Source organism: Tachypleus tridentatus, chromosome 1 (assembly GCF_004210375.1).
Source record: "Tachypleus tridentatus isolate NWPU-2018 chromosome 1, ASM421037v1, whole genome shotgun sequence".
Classification (NCBI taxonomy): Eukaryota; Metazoa; Arthropoda; class Merostomata; order Xiphosura; family Limulidae; genus Tachypleus; species Tachypleus tridentatus.
In genome coordinates, this window is record NC_134825.1 from 173,859,958 (window position 1) to 173,884,868 (window position 24,911).

The 24,911-nt window shown below is 34.2% G+C and overlaps 1 protein-coding gene across 2 annotated transcripts in view; it reads right to left on the bottom strand.

The window, feature by feature from the left end:
* Window positions 1-3,592: 3,592 nt before the first annotated feature.
* LOC143230476 (uncharacterized) overlaps window positions 3,593-24,911 on the bottom strand; it is a 51,599-nt gene continuing 30,280 nt past the window's right edge. The window contains exon 2 of one of the 2 annotated variants that reach the window (XM_076464124.1): window positions 3,593-4,713. In XM_076464124.1, coding sequence (XP_076320239.1) covers window positions 4,300-4,683 — 384 coding nt within the window. In that variant the 5' untranslated portion in view covers window positions 4,684-4,713 and the 3' untranslated portion in view covers window positions 3,593-4,299. Of the gene's footprint in view, window positions 4,717-24,911 lie in introns of both variants that reach the window. The other variant, XM_076464114.1, reaches the window with a different exon arrangement.

Here is a 24,911-nt window from a genome sequence, read left to right on the forward strand (position 1 = left end):
AAAAAAAGAAAAACACATTTATTGAAATCCATCTTCTATTGCCATCTTCCTCCGCTAGTACAGCTGTAAGTCTACGGATTTACAACTCTAAAATCAGGGGTTCGATTCCTCCAGGTGGACTTAGCAGATAGCCCGATGTGGCTTTGCTATAAAAAAACACACACTATCTTCACCTAGTAGAGAATTTTTAAAAACAGTAATGCATATTCTCCAACATACACCTGTACAGTGACTTAGCTGTACGTCTGAGGGCTTATAATCTCAAAAATCTGGTTTTCATCCTCGATATGCGCACATCACAGATAAAACACATTGTGTACGTTTGCGCTCGACAACAATTCAACATGCAATGTTGGAACCAAACTTTCAATGAAACAACTTCATAATTTCGTATATATGATTCTCTGGAAAGAAACGAAGTGTCACAGCTTGCTTTAGAACTTCATCCAAATAACCATTTGTCTCTCTCGAGCTCTCAGAAATCACAGGTGAATTCTCGTTCATACATTACACTTTTGTATCCTTGGATTCGTAAGTAATCCTCATGGAAATTAGAAGCCTAGTATTCTTCTGAGACCTTTCCAGATGGATAGGTGATTTAATAACAGTGCAGTGGCGCGATACCGACAAGTGTATGTAAAACCTTTTCATGCGTAGTCGTGACCAATGAGTTTACATCTGCAATTATCATGAGACTTCAACATTAGGCCTATTACATTTTGAAACACTTCTGTTCTTTATCCAGTCCGTTAGAGATTTTCAAGAATGGTAGAAGTGTATAATAATAACTATATTTGGGATACCCAGATCAGCTGGGATACAACAAACATATTGCAACAATTGTTATTGTATAAAACGGTTTATACAAGAAGTGTTAAGACCATTGTTGTGTTTGTTATATCACAACCATACTGACGAGCTGTAAGTTGAACGAAATGCGTCGTCGGATGTGGCAAATATAATAAGGTTGTACTAATATTACTACACATTATTCTAATTATTGAAACTTTCTGAGGGACAAGGTATAGAAAGTAAAGTTAAAAAACCTAAGATACCTAATTCTGATGTCTTATGACAAGTATATCTGTAATCATACCTCACCACATGACCAACGAGCTAATAGTTGATTTATTTGAATTTCCTTCATTCACAGAACTAATCTTTGGCTCATTGTATCCAATCTTTTGACTAATGTGATTTTATTCGTTAAACACAAGGATAAGTAAAGAAATGTATCCTATCGGTGTTTAACGTAACAATTTCTTCTTATAAGATACAAAGACTTTTACAAAAAACGTGATTTGATATTTTACAAAGATCTTATATCTTAAGCAGAAACCATAAACATGCTATATCATTAGCTGAGTTGTTACTACTTAGAGCTATATAACATTTCTTGCTGTTCGCAGAACGTGTAGTTTGGTGTTGAAATTTACTTTGAAGACTAACAACTCCTGACATTTTTAAAGAACGTAAATTCCAGTTATATGTTTTCCCTTCAGGTTTTGAATCTTCGGCAAGAGCATGCGCAAATGAGTTGCAGGTTTAAACCTATATCTCGTATCGAGTTATTTATGTGCAGGCTAACACACTTTCTGTCGTTGTTACCATAAACATACTTTTGTTTTGTTTTTATTTAATCCTTTGTTAATATATTCTAACTGTTCTGTTCGTGTTTCTGCCTTCTAATTAAAATAGGAACTGAAAAGCAAGAAAAGAAACATTTTGATCTCAAAGAAAGACGCTGGATTTAACCACGTGACTGGGTTTGAAGTTTCTTTCCTTTACGAAGAAACATTGATTTTATAATAAAACAGTTGCCTTGGCAACTCTGTTACGGGAACTGCATGAACCGCTGTTATGTTATAAACATACAACAATGGATGCCGCAAATACTTTTATCTCTGAATATAATGTTACAAACACACAACATGGAAAGCAACAATAATCAATTGCCATAAAATAATGTTACAAACACACAACATGGAAAGCAACAATAATCAATTGCCATAAAATAATGTTACAAACACACAACAGTGGATGCAACAATATCCCGTTTCTCTAAAATAATGTTAAACACACAGTAATAGATGCAACAATATCCCGTTTCCCTAAAATAATGTTACAAACACACAGTAATAGATGCAACAATATTCCGTTTCCCTTAAATAATGTTACAAACACACAGTAATAGATGCAACAATATTCCGTTTCCCTTAAATAATGTTACAAACACACAGTAATAGATGCAACAATATTCCGTTTCCCTTAAATAATGTTACAAACACACCACAGTCGATGCAACAATATCCCGTTTCCCCAGAATAATGTTACAAACACTGCGATGGATGCAACGCTATTCTGATTCCCTAAAATAATGCATAGAAATAACATTGTGATTTCTACAACATTAAGAAAACGTTTAACGAATAGCACAAAGTTAAATTTATATTTTAACATATAGTATAAAAGTAACACATAATTTTTCCCAGGCTTACTAGGAAACGTAGTTATAGTATTAAAATGCTGATCAGAAGGTTCAAGGTTCGAGACGGAATATTGTGCTAAAACAGATTCTACACTTATCTGAGGGATTGTTAAAGTGGTTACTAGTGAATACTGACTTAACGCCCAACTCTACACATTAACAGCGCATATTAACAGCGAGTAAGATAATGTATGTGTATATCCTAAACGTACATGTTAACTAATATTTCAAATGTGACAGTGTTTGTATAAATAGCAGGTACATCGAGAAAGATAGTGTGTGTATCACCCACACTTACATAAATTAACATCTATTAAACTAATGTATGCATATCCCAAACTTACATAGAATCTAGTAGTAAGGGTTAGCGTAACGTGTGTGTATATCCCAAAATTATTTCAGTTATTGTAGTGATTATGGTTTCTGATCAAAATTTCCATAAAAGAAATATTTCTTTATCGAGTCCCATGTCATTAGATTGAAAAGTCTTCGAAAAAAAACACCTAATGTAACTTTTAAAAGAAATACTGTTTTAAAAGTTATTTGTAGGAGATGCAGTGGAACAAAGGATGGCATCTGTTTTTCATCATCCATCGCTTCCAACATCATGATGGAAGGATGTGTCACAACTGGAATAAAAAAGTATAACATCTCAGACAATTTTTCTCCATTATCACCTAGTTTCTTACTACAGACCCGAACAGATATATTACTTAGAAGAGAACCCAAGAATCGATGAATACCTATCTAATATCAACCCAAGAATCGATGAATACCTATCTAATATCTACCCAAGAATCGATGAATACCTATCTAATATCTTTCTGGTCAACAAATTTGTTTTCTAAATAGTTGCGTACGAGTTTAATTCAGTTTTCGGTGTGTGTTTTTTTCTTGTAGATTCTTAGTTAGATACCTTATTTTTTATTTATTAACTTGAGTAGCTATATCGAAAGAATTTTATTACATTTTATACGTTAGAGAAAAATTGGAAAACAAAATACCAATATCCTCTGTTCCACTGATGTCTTTTAAAAAGCAAATTTTTCTTAGATATTGATTATATATAGATGTGTATATATAGCATATCTGCTTCTGTATATTGGCCACATATCAGTGTATCGGTTACTAAATATTGATTAGATAACAAATTCATATAACGTAGCTGTGAATGGATATTGATGAAATCACAGCTATGAACAACATATGAATAATATATTTATTTGGCATATCTTCTGCAGGATTTTAATGAAATATCAACTTTTCTATAGCATATATGTTACAGTGCATTGAATAAATAGTAATATTATAATTTAAATTATATATTGAATAAATCCGCATATAAACAGGTTTTCAGAATTTCATTTCTCTGCAAGAAACAGCTATAATAGCAAAGTCATCACTATATTAAATGACAACAGTTATTATGATGGTACAACATCGTGTCTCTAGGCTTGAAGAACGCAACTAAAACAAAAAGCAATATATCAATGTTTACAAATGAGCTTAGAAGACGAAAAATCTCTGCTAGAGATCTTATACTTTCTCAATGTATATTTATTAGTTATTTAAACTGTTTTGGTGTACAGACGAACTATCTTTCCAAGTTCAGCCTCCATCACACAGAACTTACCAAGCTACGACATCTCCCGACCACAGGTCCTATTACAGCATTCAGACTTGATTCTTGTTTTCTTTATATTTTCGTGTGTGTCAGCTAAGCCTAACATTAGGCTTAATCGCAAAAGTTGACAAAAAAAGAATCATATTTTATTTTGATGGATTTATATCCTCCAAATTAACTTCCCGTTTTATACTTTGCTCACAGCGTCCTCTGTTGTGGTTCGAACGCAGCGTGAAGATGAAGAAGTAGGCACTACACTGTCCTCCTCGCCATCAGTAGGGAGAGCTGATGTCGCTGGCATTGATGGCTGTCGTTTAGACAGTCGAATAAATCTATCTCTACGAACAAACTCGTCATACAGGTGAGTCAGGCGAGATTCGTAACGTTCTGTTCTTATATACTTTATCATTACTATTACTAGTGCTAAGGCATACAAAAGTAACACCACCATAACATAAATGATAGCGTTTGATTGGCTGTTAGCATGCATCTCCAGAATAGCCTTATGTCCTGCAGGTATGTCGTCTACTATTTTTGTTGTATTGTTTTGAACTGCTAGGTAATTCTCCATAGTAACACGCTTTATGTGAGCTCCAGACACCTGCTAAATAATAAAAATAAGATGTTATTACAGAAAAAAATTACTTTAAGTGACTGGTAATTAGTATATGTATACAATGAAAGATATGTAATTCAAGAGAATATATTTTGCTTTTAAATACATGAATTAGCATTTTTTCTTTACATAACCAAACATTAACGTATTGCCTGATCGCTTACATATTTGTTAATTACTGTCTTATTAGAGACTTTTTCTAGCTACCAAAATATATTCAAAAACTAATTCACTAAACTTGTTTAATTAACTATAACGCAATGTCTAAATACTGCATCTATGTAACTATAATAGTACTATCAGTTGTATGTTCATGTAACTACTTATCTATATAAATATAATAGTACTGTCTGCTGTATATCCATCTAACATCTTATCTATATAAACATAACAATACTGTCTGTTGTATATTCGTGTAACTACTTTACCATATAAATATAACAGTGTTGTCTGTTGTATGTCCATGTAGTTACTTATCTATAGAAATATAATAGAAGAATATGTTGTATATCCACGTAATTACTTCGCAAGCAGTGGGTGGATCTTCACCCAAATTGATATGGACGTTTATTGGTTCCACGTGGGATACATACTCGTACATATATAACTTTTCACATTTACGTTTTTTGCCACTACTTCGTTATCCCCTCTTCAAGGATCTTCACCAAACTGAGCAGGAAGATAAGTTGGTTTCATTCGGAAATACATGAAATTTACAGTATCGTATCTTAAGATAGGCTTTCATTAATCATGAATTTACGTAACTTCCGTTCAGGGTACTGGTACACCAGCTAATAATGAAAGAATTTTCTAGATTATGTTTTTACCTGACACTTTTGTACTGTTAATTGATTATAAAAGGTTTGACGTCATGTGATGAATGCAGTATTTAACGTCTCGACATTTCTCCAATCTGTATATTGTATAAAACGCGAGTTTGACAAGATTACATGGATTATTGAGCCGTTTGTTAAGGTTCATTGAGTCTGAAGCAGTGAAGTATTATTCAGTATTGGTTGAGTTTGTTAACCAGCTTGTTCAGTATTGGTTGAGTTTGTTAACCAACTTGTTCAGTATTGGTTGAGTTTGTTAACCAACTTGTTCAGTATTGGTTGAGTTTGTTACCCAACTTGTTCAGTATTGGTTGAGTTTGTTAACCAACTTGTTCAGTATTGGTTGAGTTTGTTAACCAACTTGTTCAGTATTGGTTGAGTTTGTTAACCAACTTGTTCAATATTGGTTGAGTTTGTTACCCAACTTGTTCAGTATTGGTTGAGTTTGTTACCCAACTTGTTCAGTATTGGTTGAGTTTGTTAACCAGCTTGTTCAGTATTGGTTGAGTTTGTTAACCAACTTGTTCAGTATTGGTTGAGTTTGTTAACCAGCTTGTTCAGTATTGGTTGAGTTTGTTAACCAGCTTGTTCAGTATTGGTTGAGTTTGTTAACCAGCTTGTTCAGTATTGGTTGAGTTTGTTAACCAACTTGTTCAGTATTGGTTGAGTTTGTTAACCAGCTTATTCAGTATTGGTTGAGTTTGTTAACTAGCTTGTTCAGTATTGGTTGAGTTTGTTAACCAGCTTGTTCAGTATTGGTTGAGTTTGTTAACCAACTTGTTCAGTATTGGTTGAGTTTGTTAACCAGCTTGTTCAGGATTGGTTGAGTTTGTTAACCAGCTTGTTCAGTATTGGTTGAGTTTGTTAACCAGCTTTTTCAGTATTGGTTGAGTTTGTTAACCAGCTTATTCAGTATTGGTTGAGTTTGTTAACCAGCTTGTTCAGGATTGGTTGAGTTTGTATTTCAAAAGTAAGATAAATGAATGGAAGAATTGTATGAGCAATATGTAATTTCTGTATTAGTCAGTGAAATTATATCTATCAATGACCATTGTTAGGTAACTTGTCGTTGAAGAAATAAAACGCTTTTGTTACCTGTAAATGGACTAGGATCTCTAATCTTGATTTTAGAACCTTCGCAACAATTAAAACTTTAGCAACAATTAAACTTTAGCAACAATAGTCTCCGGTGCGAGATTATTTTGGGTAAAGCCCGGCGATGACACAAGGGGTATGTCTGCGGACTCATACCGCCAGAAATGGGGCTTCAATACCTGTGGTGAGCAGAGCACCGATAACTCTTTGTGTAGCTTTTTCTTTAATTCTAAAACAATGAATCAATTTAGTAAAAAATAAAGTTTAATCTCGACTCAGTTCAAGATGATTACAAGAAACTGAAATGTTATTGTACGGTAAAGAAGAAAGATACGGTTAATTAAAGAAATTAGAAAACATGAGAATCAGTTTGATATCCAGGAAAATGTACTGAATCTAACAACAAAGTCAAACAATTGCGAAAGAATAATGAAGTAAAAAAGAAATACAAAAGATTTGTTTGTTTGTTTTAAATTTCGCGCAAAGGTACACGAGGTCTATCTGCACTAGCGGTCCTTAATTTAGCAGTGTAAGACTAAAAGGAAGACAACTAGCTATTGCCACTCACCGCCAACTCTTGGGCTATTTTTTTAGCAACGAATAGTGGGAATGACCGTAACATTATAACGCTTTCACGGCTAAAAGGGTAATGATATTTGTTGTGACAGGGATTCGAACTTGCGACGCTGGGATTACGAGTCGAGCGCCTTAACCACCTGACCATGCCGGGCCTTAAATACAGAAGGACTATAGTAGTACGACCCCAAAAGTAGAGAGGGATTATAACAACAATAGCGAACAATGTAAAAGGTTGTAAAAATACAATTAAAAAGTAAATAAATACAATAATGGCAAGATCGAATAAGAATAGAAAATGTAGGGGACGCTCATGTCAAAGTAAAACGTAAAACTGAATTTGTAAGTTGAAGGATCAAAACGTTCACACTTCTCATCTGCTCAACAGTTCCAAACTTTAAACATCAATAACAATTTAGATTAGGAAAACCCACGTGACCTATCTATATCTGTTATTACAACTGTCACTACCACAAGACCTTTATGGGCTACTCTAGTTACTTCTTCAAATTGCTGAGTATAGGAGATGAGTTAAGCAACATCACCCAACTGAGAAACCAATAGATAATACCATTGGAAGCACATCATGTGCAGTTGGAAATCATTTTCAAGTGAATGATTAGAATAATGAACAACAGGATTTCATTTTGTTGCACATTTAAAAACACAAGCTTTGACAACGTTAAGCAATGTTCAAAAAGAGGACCTAACCAGATATTAGTGGCCACCTTATGAAACAGATTTGGTATGACACGTCATCTTCCAACAGAGAACCTAACCAGACATTAGTGGCCACTTATGAAACAGATTTAGAATGTCGCGTCATCTTCCAATAGATAACCTAATGTAGTGGCCACTTTAAGAAACAGATTTTTGTAGTGTTACGTCATCTTTCAACAGAGAACCTAACCAGACATTAGTGGCCACTTATGAAACAGATTTAAAATGTCACGTCATCTTTCCACAGAGAACCTAACCAGACATTAGTGGCCACTTATGAAACAGATTTAAAATGTCACGTCATCTTTCCACAGAGAACCTAACCAGACATTAGTGCTCATCTTATGAAACAGATTTAAAATGTCACGTCATCTTTCCACAGAGAACCTAACCAGACATTAGTGGCCACTTATGAAACAGATTTAAAATGTCACGTCATCTTTCCACAGAGAGCCTAACCAGACATTAGTGCTCATCTTATGAAACAGATTTAAAATGTCACGTCATCTTTTCACAGTGAACCTAACCAGACATTAGTGGCCATCTTATGAAACAGATTTTGAGTATTATATCAGTTTCTAAAGCAAAGTAAGGAGGAAGTGCAAAACCTTATCAGAACTGGCTGAAGAGTGGAAACACTTCCACAACTGTCAGGTGCTCCACACTAAATAATGGATTTGATGGTTCGTGACCAATTCCTAGAGGCCACAAGGAATGAGGATATGTGAATTAGACTAAAGGAAAGTCGATATAGTCCCTTAAAAGAAGTTCTTCAGTTGGTAATAACACTTGAATAGTCTCAAGTCTCTGATAAATAACTAAATCAGGAATTACTTACTATATTATCGGATCAATTAGTTTAGAAACATCAACTCTCTTTGATGGAAGTCGAGAATAATTTAAAGGATTAATTAGAAAACTGTTTACTTAAGACAGAAGATGCTTTAATTATAATTTAAAATGTTTATTGCTCGGAACGGTAGACAAAATTCATTATTGTACTCAAAATGGAGGAAGTAAACCGGTATTAATAAAACAGGGAATCGATATCTTGAGTACAAAAATACTCCAAATGTCCAGTTGAAGTAATGAGTATATTAGTGGATTCATTGACGAGAAGCTTTGCAATTTGTTAATCAACATTCGTTATATAGTTACTATTGTTTATTTGATATGGTAATAAAAGGTAAGAAGTTGTCTTCAGAAATTAGTAAAGATGGGTTGATGCGAAAAGCAAACGGTTATAAAGTTCCAGCAAGAAGAAAGTTGAAAGTTGTCCTCACAGTTGAAGGCTTCTCTAGATAACAAGATGTGTGGGTGGTTGACACTGAGGAATATTCCATATTTGAAATATACTTTAAGTGTAAACGCAGATATTAGGTTTAAGTTAATCCATATATTCTTATAAGTAGCAATATAAAAAGTTAGAATAATGAGACTGAAATCAGTTTGAGATGATTAATAACATTATTTTAAAATTAGTGTTAAAAAACAAACAATTTTACAAATGCTTAACACTCATGTTCTAAAACCATGTATTGCTGTTTTTTGTTTTGTTGTTTTCTTTGCTGAAAATTTAAAAAGTTGTAGCACCCAAAGGTTAAAACTGGTTAACACTTGACTGTTCCGTTTCACCTATTAATTATTAAACACAGTGGCTTTCAAATGTAAAGTTTCAGTGGAAACAAATCAAAGAATAGACCCTATTTTTATTTATTTATACATTTCGGAGACTCTCTTCATTATTGGCTCTTGCTAAAATCTAAAACCAATTAGAATGAACTTCGACGTCACGTCCTCTCAGAATTCAAGTGCACTTAACGTAATGGAGGAATGTTAGGATAGCGCGCTCTTTTACTGGCGTCAACAATTTTCTTTTACTACAATCGATACTGCCTTACTAACAGTGACGAAACACAAATTTACAAACTACAAATGATGAGAGGAAAGAAGACTTTGATCCTTAAATATAAAAAAAAAACATATCCAACAATTAGGTTTAAACACATCTCAACCACACCTGCGTATACACCCTTGGAACATTTTAAAACTAATTGTTAATAATTGAAAGATATTTAGTATAGTCGACTGATGGCAACAGGTTTCTTAGATACTTTAAATATACATTCTGAAATAACACTTTGCTCATCTAAACTATGACGAACTATTCTCTCAGAAGAAAAATGATTAACCATTCTTGGATAAAAGTTATTTGGCATTATTATTATTTTCTTTATACAAAACTTTACACCTGTTTTATAAACACGATAAAACACTATTTTGGCTATATTTTCCTTTAACATGTTCACAATAAAGCGTACAAAATTTAATTGTAGGCCTGTAAATGTATTTTTATGGTGGAGTTCACACTTTAAGTGACATTTGTTATTACTAATTAAAACGTCCAAGAATGAAAGTTTATGGTCTTCCAGATGTTTTACAGTAAAGTTTATATCGTTACGTTTAGTGTTTAAGTACTAAAGGAACTATGAAGATTGGTCAGTCCTCAAAGGCAATAAATGTGACATCATCATGGCTACGATAGTAGAGAGATTTAAACTGTTACAGGCAACTTTTTTACCATTGTTTTTTTTCATAAAAACACAACAGTAGATTGGTGTCAACCTCAAATCTATGTCGAGACGGGAGTAAACTTACAGATTCATAACAATAAAATCCGGGGTTTGCTTCTCCACAATGAACACAACAGATAACCCAATGTGGCTTTGGTCTAAAACAAACAAATACTGCGAATCCAGTAATAAAACTCTTGATAAAATGACAAGAACAAGTCTGTATTACTCCGAATGTAATTAACCACAAAACTATAAAAATAGGCTATCTATACTTTGCTCACCGAGAGTATCGAATTCCGGTTTCTAGCATTGTAGGTCCGAAGGCATACCACTGTGCCACTGATGGCTACTCCGAATATATTTGGCCCGGCATGGCCAGGTGGGTTAAAGCATTCGACTCGTAATCCGAGGGTCGCAGGTTCGAATCCCCCGTCGCACCAAACATGCTTGCCCTTTCAACCGTTGGGGCGTTATAATGTTACGGTCACTCTCACTATTCGTTGCTAAAAGAGTAGCCCAAGAGTTGGCGGTGGATGGTAATGACTAGTTACCTTCCCTCTAGTCTTACACTATAAAATTGGGGACACCTAGCGAAGACAGCCCTCGTGTAGCTTTTAGCGCAAAATTAAAAAAAACAGAACAAAACCGAATATATTTAAGGAAAGTGTAATTGAAATACTCTTTCATCGTGCATCTAACATATCCAATATGTATGAAGTTCATAATATTAAATTAAAGAGATTGCAAGTAAAAATAATTTCCCTTTTTTCTTTTATTGATAGAATACCTTGTAATTATTTAAATAAGTAAATCGTTAGTTCAACCTGTATATATCCTGTTGTCACAAGTCTGTCGTACGTGGGTAAATATTCTTTACTTATTAAAAATTAGTTTTAAAATGTCATTAGAGGAGAGTATTCGCACATTCGACCCCAAATGGCACATTGATATGTCTACAGACCTATACCAGTAGAAACCGGGTTTTGATACCCGTGGTGTGCAGAATGTAAATAGTCATTTGTACAGCTTTGAATCTAAGTACAAACAACAATCGACGCTTGCTGTTGAATTGGGCGTTTAAATCTAATCGTCTCCTACGGGGTTTTAATTCATGCTTTTAGATTTGAAAGATAATTCCTACTTTACTGTCTCGATCTGCAGTTTTCTGAACAAAATTGATACATATATATATATATATTCCAATTCAAAGAGCTTTTTAAATTAAATGAATGTGTGCATTAGGGTTAATATGAAAAGACTGCGTTGATGTAATAAATGTTTAAAACCACGTCGGCAAACATTTTATGAAACTGCTGGTTTTATGTGTGTAATAGACTCATTGATGTTTTATGAACCTGTTTGACAGAAACTCGTTAAGAACTGAAAACATTCTGCCTCTTGTTTTCGTTGATGCTGTTTGTTTCTTTTTAAGCCTAATAAAAGCATCTTAAACTATCGGTTACGACAAACTTCTTGTTTGATGAATGGGCTTTCTTTTTAAGTCTTAAAAAACGCTTATTTTATATTATCGGTTACATCAAAAAGTTTGATTTCAATTGAGTGCTCTCCAGTAATTTTTTTTCTTTTATTTCGTATTTATTTTCTCCATGGAAACAGAACTGCGTCTACATAATAAGGCCTAGCACGGGCTGATGGTTAGGGAACTTGCCTCTCAAGTTCCGGGTAACGTGTTCAAATATTCGTCCCACCAAACATGTTCACCCTTTCAGCCGTGGAGACGATATAATGTTACGATCAATCCCATGATTCGTTGGCAAGATAGTACTCCAAAAAGTTGGTGGTGGGTATTGATGACTAGCTGCCTTCCCATTAGTCTTTCTCTGCTACGTTAGGGAAGGTTAGCGCAGATAGTCCTCATGTAGTTTGCTTAAAATTAAAACCAAAAATCAAACCAATCTATAAGCCCTTGTATAGCTTTCCACGACAGTGTTGAAACAAACGAACATAATAATGATTAATAATAAACATTTGGATATGAATGTTAACTGTAATTCGTCATATCTTGCTCTTTTATGTCTGCTACTTTAGTTCACAAAATCTATCACTTAGAATAAATATGCATTTTCTCTGCTAAAATGTAAATAAAAGCGAATAAGCCTACATGATTATAACTAATCATAGCTCTGTAAAGCCTACATAGATTATAGCTAGCCCTAACTCTGTTAAGCTTGCATAAATTATAACTAATCCTAACTCTGTTAAGCCTACATAAATTATAACTAGCCATAGCTTTGTTAAGCCCACATGAATTAAAAATAATACTAACTCTGTTAAGCCTACATAAATTGTTCTTCATGTTTATTATTGTGTTTCATATAATAACCATAATGCATTGATTGTTGTTCATATTTATTATTGTGTTTAATAGATTAATTGTAATAAATTTAGATTAAGTTAGTCAGGTTCCTTTACACAATACCTTGAAAAATTTTCATGCCTATAGTTGGCTCGACTAGATTAACCCTGATGTACCGGTGCATGTTTATTGTTGAATTCAATAGATTGACCACAACGCAGTGATTGTTGTTCATGTTTATTATTGTGTCCAATAGATTAACTACACCGCATTGATTATTGTTTGTGTTTATAGTATATCTAATATATTAACCACAATGCACTGATTAACAGTTTAATATATCTAATATATTAACCACAATGCACTGATTAACAGTTTAACCATAATGCACCAAATGTTGTGCGTACCTATTGTTAGGTTTAATAACCTAAGCCTAATACGACAAGTGCTGGTATATACATATTGATGAGTCTTGCTGTACCTGTATTTCTTGTTCCCGTAAGTTACGGTGTCATTTTAGAAACTGAGATCTGTTATCGTAATGTATGCTCTTCATATTCACGTATGTTTTGCATTACATGGAACTGTTTAACAAGCAGACAATTAAGCACTAGTTACGTCAGAATAAGAAACTGATTTGAACAAATGATGTTAGTCAGAAGAACAGAAATATAAAGATGAAAGAAAATCTCGTGTGTTTTAGCATAATATCAAGATCGCACCAAACATGCTGTTAAAATTAGTGTTAATAATTAATATTGTCAGCTGTTATTTCCAAAACGTGCATGTAAATAATTTTGGAGTTAAAAGTGTAAATCTTGGCCTAATGAATAACCCGCTAGTGTTATTAAAGTGTAAATCTTGGCCTAATGAATAACCCACTAATGTTATTAAAGTGTAAATCTTGGCCTAATAAATAACCCACTAATGTTATTAAAGTGTAAATCTTGGCCTAATGAATAACCCGCTAGTGTTATTAAAGTGTAAATCTTGGCCTAATGAATAACCCACTAATGTTATTAAAGTGTAAATCTTGGCCTAATGAATAACCCACTAATGTTATTAAAGTGTAAATCTTGGCCTAATGAATAACCCACTAATCTTATTAAAGTGTAAATCTTGGCCTAATGAATAACCCGCTAGTGTTATTAAAGTGTAAATCTTGGCCTAACGAATAACCCGCTAGTGTTATTAAAGTATAAACCGTTCCTGGGTTAATCTTGTGGTATAATAGTAAACTATTTTTATTTTTTTTCTGAAATGAGATGTTTTATAAATTTATACCGTATATAATTAACCTTTATTCTTTTGCGGTCGTTTCATCATTTCATTTTCTCTCTCCATCTTTATGTTTATATTTTCTAGTTGCACGAATAAATATATTATTACTTGCATACAATTAGTAACAAATAAACACATATACCTAACTGCTAATCCACAGCCGTTGTACAGACGCATAAAAACTATAGATTAAGCGAACTCGGATGCACACTCGTTAGTCCTAACATTTAGTCACCTCTGGCCCGGCATGGCCAGGTGGACTAAAGCGTTCGACTCGTAATCTGAGGGTTGCGAGTTCAAATCCCCGTTTCACCAAACGTGCTCGCCCTTTCAGCCGCGGAGGCGTTATAATGTGACGTTCAATCCCACTATTCGTTGGTAAAAGAGTAGCCCAAGAGTTGGCGGTGGGTGGTGATGACTAGCTGCTTTCCCTCTAGTTTCCCACTGCTAAATTAAGAACGGCTAGCGAAGATAGCCCTCTTGTAGCTTTGCGCGAGATTCAAAAGCAAAAAACAAACAAAAACTTAACTTAGTCAACAAGGGTTAAAGGAACGCATGTATGTAGCCTTTGATCCCAACCCACAGCCAAGAAAGATTAAGCGATCGGTGCAGATTCGATAAAACAGTGTCTAAGTGATGCAATAGAGCGAAAAGAAAGCAGTTCCAAAGCCTCGTGGAAAGAAATCTGTAAAAATGAACAATGGGCACACTTATTGCAGCATGTATCACGTAGGAATAGCAACTACAATACCCAGGGCCATAATTGTAATGAAAGTTAATACACTTCCGTTGACCACATGAAATACGTAAAGACAAACATTAGACCTCATGTGTTTGCACACAATTTTGAAACACGGTTTATTCAGAATATATATTTATAGACGTGTGTATGGGAAAATGATGAAACTGTCCAAATTAAAGTTGCTACTTTCCCAACTTTTCCTCTATACTTTATATTAATTAATTAATTCACATTTAGAAATGACGGAGTTCTGAATATTGTTTGTACAAGTGCTTTAGATTATTCGTAAGACAGTAAAAAGGAAAATTGTTTTCTATCTAGCGTCGTATAGTACTGTCTTAGTTTACCCAAATCATCCTGTTTACATCCATTTTATTTTACAGTTTTGTGTATTTAATAACAATTCTGTAAGCTTATGACCAGCGCGTGACTTCGCTCACATCATTGGTTAGTCAACATGAGAAGCCCATAATCAAATATAATAAAATAAAACCGCATTAAAAGACACAAACTAAGGCGGTAAGGTGATTTAATACACGTACGTTACACGATACCAAGGAAATTAATGTCGTTAGAAAGAAATTAATGTAGAGGGGCTCGGATCTGCCACAAAGAAAAATATCATTTAATTTTACTTTATAATATTATTTTCTTTCTATTAAAACCATTGTTTGATTTTATCTTACAATACTGTTTTCTTTCTATTAAAACAATTATTTGTTTATATCTGATAGTTTTGTTTTCTTTATATTAAAATAATTGTTTGATTTTATCTTAGAGTTTGTTTTTTTATTAAAACTATTGTTTGGTTTTATCTTAGAGCATTGCTATATATCTATTACAACTGTTTGATTTTACCTTTTTTGTATTGTTTTCTTTCTATTAAAACAATTATTTGTTTATATCTGATAGTTTTGGTTTCTTCATATTAAAATCATTGTTTGATTTTATCTTCTAGTATTGCTTTCTTTCTATTACAACAACTGCTTGGTTTTATCTTAGAATATTGTTTCCTTTCTATTAAAATAACTGTTTGATTTTTATGTTGGAATATTATTTTCTTTCTTTTAAAGCAACTGTATAATTTTATCTTATTGTATTATTGTTTTCATACTATTAACACAACTGTTTGATTTTTATCTAATAGTATCGTTTTCATACTACTAACAATTATTTGAGTTTATCTGACAGGATTGTTTTCTTGTTTTTAACATCACTATTTGATTTTATCTAAGTTACAAATAATAAGACAAACATTCTGCTTTAACTCTAATCACGTGGACAATATAATGTTAAAAGAAAGGTTCACTTGTGGAGACTTTAACGTGAATTAAAATATTATCCGTCTACTACAATAATTGGGTGGGTTTTTTAAATCATAATAAACGAGTTTCATTTTTATTGATGAAAAACATTTAAAAGAAGTTAGTGTAATTAATATTGGTGATACGTGCTAATACTGGGTGTAATTATTATTGGTGATACGTGCTAATACTGGGTGTAATTAATATTGGTGATACGTGCTAATACTGGGTGTAATTAATATTGGTGATACGTGCTAATACTGGGTGTAATTAATATTGGTGATACGTGCTAATACTGGGTGTAATTAATATTGGTGATACGTGCTAATACTGGGTGTAATTAATATTGGTGATACGTGCTAATACTGGGTGTAATTAATATTGGTGATACGTGCTAATACTTGGTGTAATTAATTAATACGTGCTGATACGTGTAATAATACTGGATACGTGTAATACTAATAATACTGGTGATACGTGCTAATACTGGATACGTGCCAGTGTAATTAATACTGGTGATACGTGCCAATACTGATACGTGCTAATACTGGGTGTAATTAATATTGGTGATACGTGCTAATACTTGGTGTAATTAATATTGGTGATACGTGCTAATACTGGGTGTAATTAATATTGGTGATACGTGCTAATACTGGGTGTAATTAATACTGGTGATACGTGCCAATACGGGTGTAATAATACTGGTGATACGTAATACCGGGTGTAATTAATGGATACGTGCTAATACCGGGTGTATTAATATTACGTGCTATACGTGCTAATACTGGTGTACGTAATTAATAATGGTGATACGGGTGCTTAATACTGGTGATACGTGTAATACCGGGTAATATTGATGATACGTACTGCTAATACTACTGGTGATACGTAAATTAATATATTGGTGATACGCGCTAATACTGGTGATACGTGCTAATAATTAATACTGGTGATACGTGCTAATACTGGGTGCGGTGATACGTGCTAATACTGGGTGTAATTAATATTGGTGATACCGTGCTAATACTGGGTGTAATTAATAATACTGGTGATACGCGCTGTAATTAATACTGGTGATACGTGCTAATACTCGGTGTAATTAATATTGGTGATACGTGCTAATACTCGGTGTAATTAATATTGGTGATACGTGCTAATACTCGGTCTAATTAATATTGGTGATACGTGCTAATACTGGGTGTAATTAATATTGGTGATACGTGCTAATACTGGGTGTAATTAATATTGGTGATACGTGCTAATACTGGGTGTAATTAATATTGGTGATACGTGCTAATACTGGGTGTAATTAATATTGGTGATACGGTGATACGTGCCAATACTGGGATACGTAATACTAAATTAATATGGTGATATGTGGCAATACTGGGTGTAATTAATATTGGTGATATGTGCTAATACTTGGTGTAATTAATATTGGTGATACGTGCTAATACTGGGTGTAATTAATATTGGTGATACGTGCTAATACTGGGTGTAATTAATATTGGTGATACGTGCTAATACTGGGTGTAATTAATATTGGTGATATGTGCTAATACTGGGTGTAATTAATATTGGTGATACGTGCTAATACTGGGTGTAATTAATATTGGTGATATGTGCTAATACTGGATGTAATTAATATTGGTGATATGTGCTAATACTGGGTGTAATTAATATTGGTGATATGTGCTAATACTGGGTGTAATTAATATTGGTGATATGTGCTAATACTCGGATTTATTGAATTTTATTCGTTCCTGCTTCCCTGATATCGTCACACTTTCAATTGTTGGTAAATATACTTAACTTTATATACAGATACAAAAAATGACTTGCCACATGGAAGCAAAATAAACTTTTTATAAAGTTTGTCATTGTTTGTTTCTTTGTTTTTTTGACAAGAGATTTTTACAAATGTATTTTTGTTGCTAATCTAAGAGGATTTTCCTTTCCTGACAAAAAAACACTTATAGATAAAAATGTAATTTGGATACTTAACAATTAATTAACGGCGAAACGTAAGCCTAAAGGACTTGACGGAACAATCGCTCACAAGAGAAGAACAGATAACCATTTGTCAACATAAACAAACGAATGAGCTTGTGCGGTTAACTTGGCGTTTCTGATTGTAATTTAGGTTTGAGCAATATGCATCTTCGTTGTATTTTAACGACTGGCAAAAATTCATTTTTTTTTGTATTTCAAATTTCGAAACTCGAGTCTAATGTTATTAAAAATAACAAACCACTGTATGTATATTCAGCGATTTAAATAATTCCAATGTAGTGTAAGAAACACAGACTACTCGATGAAATTTAAGCAAATATCTCATCTTTATTTTTTTATTTCGTTGCACTGTGGGTGTGTGTGTGTTTTTATAGCAAAGCTATATTGAGCTATCTTCTGATTAAACCGAGGGGAATCGAACCCCTGATTTTAGCGTTCTAAATCCGAAGACTTACCGCTGTATCAGAGGAGGACTTAACATGTGGAACAGAAACGCAATAGAAGAAACAAAGTTATTGGATCCTGAGAGTTATAAAATACAAATATATCAACTGAATCTTGACAGTGTTCAATAACTATTCACCCAGACAGTTGTCCAGTAGTTCTATTTCTGAAAGCTGACAATTAGAAAACGTATTAGTTAAGCTTGTCCAAGAATTTTACTACCTATCCGTTTACTACTGTTTGTTTATTCATAAGTGTTAGTAAATCAAAATACGAGAATAAAGTGAATCAGTTGAAAATTAGTTGTTGATAGATTACGCTACTGTTTAAACACTCAAATATTATCAACCTTTATACAAGTCGACCAAGCCAATCATGTGGTCCCTGGTATTTCAGTTTACGTTAAGAAAACAAGAATGCTTAGAACTGCATGCAGTAAAACAATGACCTGTTTTGACACAATATAGTTGGTTATTTTATGTAACCAAGGTAACCTGGCGGTGACTATTACTGTATTGGCTGATTTTCATCTTATTATAATTCAACAAAATATCTACGAAACACTTGTTAACACTACAAGAATCTACTAGACACATGCGTCAATAAGGGCAATAATACGTGTATAAAGTCTTGAAATAGAATTGTTACTTTTATAAAGACTGTCTATCTTTTGTGGTCACTAACTCCTGGCGCCGCCACAGGAGACCTCGACATTGTTACATAAAAGTTTCTGTTATTGTTCCTGCCGAAAAATCTAGAAAAGAATACACTTCAATTCCATCCCAGCAGTAAAGTACATTGTAAGACATAAAATTAGTTTGTTTTTTGCGACCTGCTCAGCAACTCGTCACTAAGATGAGTGTGTTTACTCCGTCAGGCAACAGTTGTAGTATGAGGCGTTACTGTGCGGGTTTATTTTAGCTAGATACATACACGGAGGAAGAATCGTCTAATTCACTTCGTTTACTGAGTTTTGTTGTCTAATCTTAGCTTAATTCTACGACGAGGAATAAAACGATATTTATTGAATAACAAGTTAAAATAGACGTTTATCTTGTTTTAACACTAGTTGCGTATTTGAAAAACATTGTAATTGTTTTAGCGTTATTTACGTACTCGAGACACATTCTAATTATTGTTGTAGAGTTATCTACAGACTCGAGACACGTCTTAATTGTTGTAGAGTTATCTACATACTCGAGACACGTCTTAATTGTTGTAGTTATTTACATACTCGAGACACGTCTTTATTGTTGTAGTTATCTACATACTCGAGACACGTCTTAATTGTTGTAGAGTTATCTACATACTCGAGACACGTCTTTATTGTTGTAGAGTTATCTACAGACTCGAGACACGTCTTAATTGTTGTAGAGTTATCTACAGACTCGAGACACGTCTTAATTGTTGTAGTTATCTACATACTCGAGACACGTCTTAATTGTTGTAGAGTTATCTACAGACTCGAGACACGTCTTAATTGTTGTAGAGTTATTTACAGACTCGAGACACGTCTTAATTGTTGTAGAGTTATCTACATACTCGAGACACGTCTTTATTGTTGTAGAGTTATCTACAGACTCGAGACACGTCTTAATTGTTGTAGAGTTATCTACAGACTCGAGACACGTCTTAATTGTTGTAGTTATCTACAGACTCGAGACACGTCTTAATTGTTGTAGTTATCTACATACTCGAGACACGACTTAATTGTTGTAGAGTTATCTACATACTCGAGACACGTCTTTATTGTTGTAGAGTTATCTACAGACTCGAGACACGTCTTAATTGTTGTAGTTATCTACAGACTCGAGACACGTCTTAATTGTTGTAGTTATCTACATACTCGAGACACGACTTAATTGTTGTAGAGTTATCTACATACTCGAGACACGTCTTTATTGTTGTAGAGTTATCTACAGACTCGAGACACGTCTTAATTGTTGTAGTTATCTACAGACTCGAGACACGTCTTTATTGTTGTAGTTATCTACAGACTCGAGACACATCTTAATTGTTGTAGTTATCTACATACTCGAGACACGACTTAATTGTTGTAGTTATCTACATACTCGAGACACGTCTTTATTGTTGTAGAGTTATCTACAGACTCGAGACACGTCTTAATTGTTGTAGAGTTATCTACAGACTCGAGACACGTCTTAATTGTTGTAGAGTTATCTACAGACTCGAGACACGTCTTAATTGTTGTAGAGTTATCTACAGACTCGAGACACGTCTTAATTGTTGTAGAGTTATTTACAGACTCGAGACACGTCTTTATTGTTGTAGAGTTATCTACAGACTCGAGACACGTCGTAATTGTAGTTATCTACATACTCGAGACACGTCTTTATTGTTGTAGAGTTATCTACATACTCGAGACACGTCTTAATTGTTGTAGAGTTATATACATACTCGAGACACGTCTTAATTTTTGTAGAGTTATCTACAGACTCGAGACACGTCTTAATTGTTGTAGTTATCTACAGACTCGAGACACGTCTTTATTGTTGTAGTTATCTACAGACTCAAGACACGTCGTAATTGTTGTAGTTATCTACATACACGAGACACGTCTTAATTGTTGTAGTTATCTACATACTCGAGACACGTCTTAATTGTTGTAGAGTTATCTACATACTCGAGACACGTCTTTATTGTTGTAGAGTTATCTACAGACTCGAGACACGTCTTAATTGTTGTAGTTATCTACAGACTCGAGACACGTCTTTATTGTTGTAGTTATCTACAGACACGAGACACGTCTTTATTGTTGTAGAGTTGTCTACAGACTCGAGACACGTCTTAATTGTTGTAGTTATCTACAGACTCGAGACACGTCTTAATTGTTGTATTTATCTACAGACTCGAGACACGTCTTAATTGTTGTAGTTATCTACATACACGAGACACGTCTTTTTTGTTGTAGAGTTATCTACAGACTCGAGACACCTTAATGTCGTTGTATTATTGTTTTCGTATTCTATATGTGCATATAGTTAAGCTTTGTTTACAGACCCGAGATCTTTTCATACAGCAAATTAATATAGTGGTGTTTACAGTTGTAGACAGCTTTTGTTTTGTCAGAAATTCTCCTATTTAATAAACTTGTATAATAATACAGTATACAACAACCAAATTCCAGCAACGAAATTATTTTAAATTGGATAATAAAGTTTACAATTAATCTTTTAGGAACACTGTTCCTGGTATATATAGCCATGGTACACAGTATTAGTTAGTTAATTCAATTGTATAGAAATGAAATACTTGAAATATAGTGGACTTTACCTCCGTTAACTTCTGCTATTGATAATACCGTAATTCATTAACTAGTCCTTATACCCGGATTTAAGCAGACTCTGGAAAAACAGAGATAAAACATCGTTTTGAAATAATGTAATAAAGGTTAGCAGATGTTTTTAATGTCCCACATTTAGATTCATCATTACACATAACCTCCACTCTGACAATTTTATTATTATTTAGTATAAATATGAGGCCTATTAAAGCTCGGAACCCTAATTCACTATCGTATTAGTTACGATTATTTCTCTTCAATTCATCAAAAGCTGTAATTTAACATCGTACCCATTTCTCGAGCTCTTAACAGCGCACGAGCCTCAGTTCCTGGTTTAATAAGGCCTCGCTTCTAATTTTAATACCACATAGAGAGCGTTTAATTCACTGATGATATATATGTATCCATAACCAGAATGTTCCCCCGTTGATGGTGCATGAAACATGTTCGTTAATTTTCTTTTAATAATGAAATGATGCGTGAAGCAGGGTCGTTGTTTGATGTTATTTAAGGAAAGTGTGACGAGATTTCTCGTCGTGTTGTAAGTAAACTCTGTCATCAGCAAAAGTAATGACGTGGATGAAAATACAACCCTATCATGGAATGAGTTTCAGAAACAACATTCACCTTTATTAAACACCTCTATTATGAGTAACCACGTTTTAATGGATACTCGTTGTTATTGGTCGGTAGGTTGTCTAATACATATATACCACAATAACATTAATAATAGTTTTTAAGGAATATTTCTTTCCTGGCAATATCCGAATCTTCAGGAAAAAGAATGTAATAGCATACATTACGTACGTCACTTTCTGTCAACGAGGCACTTCGTTTAATACCATAACTTGTCAATTTACGTTAAAAATTAACATCTGTGTTGGCGAAATGTGGTGTAAAGATGTCAGGCATGCATCACAAGCAAAGCATTCGTCAAATCTCTTGCAGTGGTCCTATGAGGCATCACTTCACAAGGTATATCAACGTAGTATGTTTTTGTGGAATTACGTCACAGTCATGATGACAATAACGTTTAACTTATGAGCTGCAGCAGCGCCACCACAGACAATGCTATGACATCATCCAACTGGAAATTCTTATAAGGTCTGCAAGAATATATTTGTTAGTTTGTTTCTTGTTAAGCGCAAAGCTACACAATGAGCTAGCTATTTGTACTTTGCCCACCGCGGGTATAAAACACAATTTTTAGTATTATAAGCCTTCCGATTTACCAATGGGTCACTGGATACCGCGGGAAAAAAAATAGAGTTTGTTTTTGTTGAATTTCACGCCATTCGAAGGTTCTCTGAGCTCGTGGTCTCTAGCTTTAAAGTAATAGACTAAAGGGAAGATGGTTAGTCAACATCACCTGTCGTCAACTCTTGGGCTACCTTTTTTACCAACAAATAATGGGATTTCGTCAGTTTATAATGGTCCTGTGGCTGAAAGAGCTCGCATGTTCGGTGAAGGGACAGTGAGTGGACAGTCCTACCCACCAGGCTATGTCAGCCAAAAAGGTTTAGGTTTGTTAAGAAAAAAATATTAGCAGGGGTAGGCTTCGGAACTGTAATGCTAAATTCGAGGTTCTCTCCCGCCATGTGTCGCAGATTTTGTTCGTACACGAACAAAAAGGATATTTTAGCTTCTGATAAAGTTTTACCGCACATGAAAGTAATTTTGTCTGCACCATTATATTTGTTGAATAAAAAACATGATTACGTAATAATAACCACTAAACGAAATAATACATGTAGGACTATTTACTGTCTCTTGTTCCACGGGTAACACAACGTATGCAGCTGTGTGCTACGACTTATTCTTCCGCGTGTGAGTTTAGAAACAAGATTCCAATGTTGTAAACAAGATACTTTGGAAACAAAATTTATATCGTTTCAGAATTGTCGTAAGATAGTATGATATCATATTATTAAATAAAATCCATTGTTCTATAAGACTTATTGCAGATAAACTGATATTTTGAATTATACACGAACTTTTCTTTACGTTAAAATAATCTTATATTCTGTCTTTCAGCTGTCTTAGCCAATCTTATATTCTGTCTTTCAGCTGTCTTAGCCGAAACTTCGCTGTTGCTCGATGGATTGGTTTGGTTTGTTTTGAATTTCGAGCAAAATTGCATGAGGGCTACCTGCTCTAGCCGTCCCTAATTTAGCAGTATAAGACTAAAGGGAAGGCAACTAGTCATCACCACCAACCGCCAACTCTTAAACTACTTTTCTACCAACGAATAGTGAAATTAATGGTCATGTTATAATACCCGCACGGCTAAAAGGGCAAGCATGTTTGGTGCAACAGGGATTCGAACCCGCGACCCTCAGATTACGAATCGTGTGTCTTAACCACCTGGCCAGGCCGGGGCCTGTTGGCTGGAAGAATGAGACGATTTATTTGTTTGTTTGGAATTAATCTGTGCACTGCCCACCACGGGTATCTGAACCCGGTTCTTAACGTTAAAAATCTGCAGACATAACACTATGTTACTGTAGGTTTGTGGGTGTGTGAGTGGGAAAGTAATAATAATAATGTTCATATATGGGCTTGTAGTCAAGACGACGTCCGTGGGCTTGTTGTCAAGACGACGTCTGGTCTGTGTAGGACGCGAAGCCCTGCGATTCAAGAAGAAAGAACGATCTAATTTTTTTAAATTAATTTTTTCATACTTTGTCCTTGAACTTTGTCGCGGGTTCGCATCCCGGTCGTGCCAAACATGCTCGCCCTTTCAGCCGTGGGGGCGTTATAATGTTACGGTCAATCCCACTATTTGTTGGTAAAAAGAGTAGCCCAAGAGTTGGCGGTGGGTGGTGATGACTAGATGCCTTCCCTCTAGTTTTACACTACTAAATTGGGGACGGCTAGCACAGATAGCCCTCGAGTAGCTTTGTGCGAAATTCCAAAACAAACAATCTTTGAACTTTTTATTCGGTTCTGGTTATTACACTTACTATTGCTTTTATTGA